Raw genomic sequence first — 636 nt, forward strand, 5'->3', positions numbered from 1 at the left:
TTACGTCATCAAACCATCCCTAAAGTGTGGCGCTCTGCTCTACTTTTTATGCATGTCACGGAGTTCATTAACACTCACACTATTTCTTTTAGAATATACCACGTGATGACCAAAAAAAAAAAAAAAGAATGCAATGGAAGTGCTCTTTAAAACAGACAGTTGGTACAAAGAGAAAACAGCTGTATATAAAAAGGTTGCAGCGTTCCCTGTATCTTCACCAACTCCCTCCAGAGACTAGGAACCATGGCTCGCTTCATTCTTCTGTGCATCGCTCTCACGTTTGCTGGTGAGACATTTTGTTGAATTCTTGTACTTTTTTAAAATTGACGTTCATTCCGTGTTATTGGTTTTTTTGGGTGTTTTTATTTGCTTGTTTGTTTGTTTTTGTTTATAGTAGGGGGGAGGGGGGTTATTTCATGATTACCTTTTTTATCATTATATTTTTGTCGATAGAACTTTGTAATTCTGAGTTCGCGAACAGTTACACCACGATCGCTGTACAGAATAGAACATTCACAATCGCTGTACAGAATAGAACATTCACAATCGCTGTACAGAATAGAACATTCACAATCGCTGTACAGAATAGACCATTCCAAAGATTGCACAATCTAATGTGCACCCCCCCCCCCCAAC

At 38.7% G+C, this 636-nt stretch overlaps 1 protein-coding gene across 1 annotated transcript in view; it reads left to right on the forward strand.

Annotated features, from left to right (window-relative positions):
- Positions 1–243: 243 nt before the first annotated feature.
- Positions 244–636, forward strand: part of LOC101856946 (acetylcholine-binding protein-like) — a 3,038-nt gene continuing 2,645 nt past the window's right edge. Inside the window, exon 1 of the mRNA XM_005090270.2 lies at positions 244–286. Coding sequence (XP_005090327.1) covers positions 244–286 — 43 coding nt within the window. The remainder of the gene's footprint in view (positions 287–636) is intronic.

This window comes from Aplysia californica, unplaced genomic scaffold (assembly GCF_000002075.1).
Source record: "Aplysia californica isolate F4 #8 unplaced genomic scaffold, AplCal3.0 scaffold00014, whole genome shotgun sequence".
NCBI lineage: Eukaryota > Metazoa > Mollusca > Gastropoda > Aplysiida > Aplysiidae > Aplysia > Aplysia californica.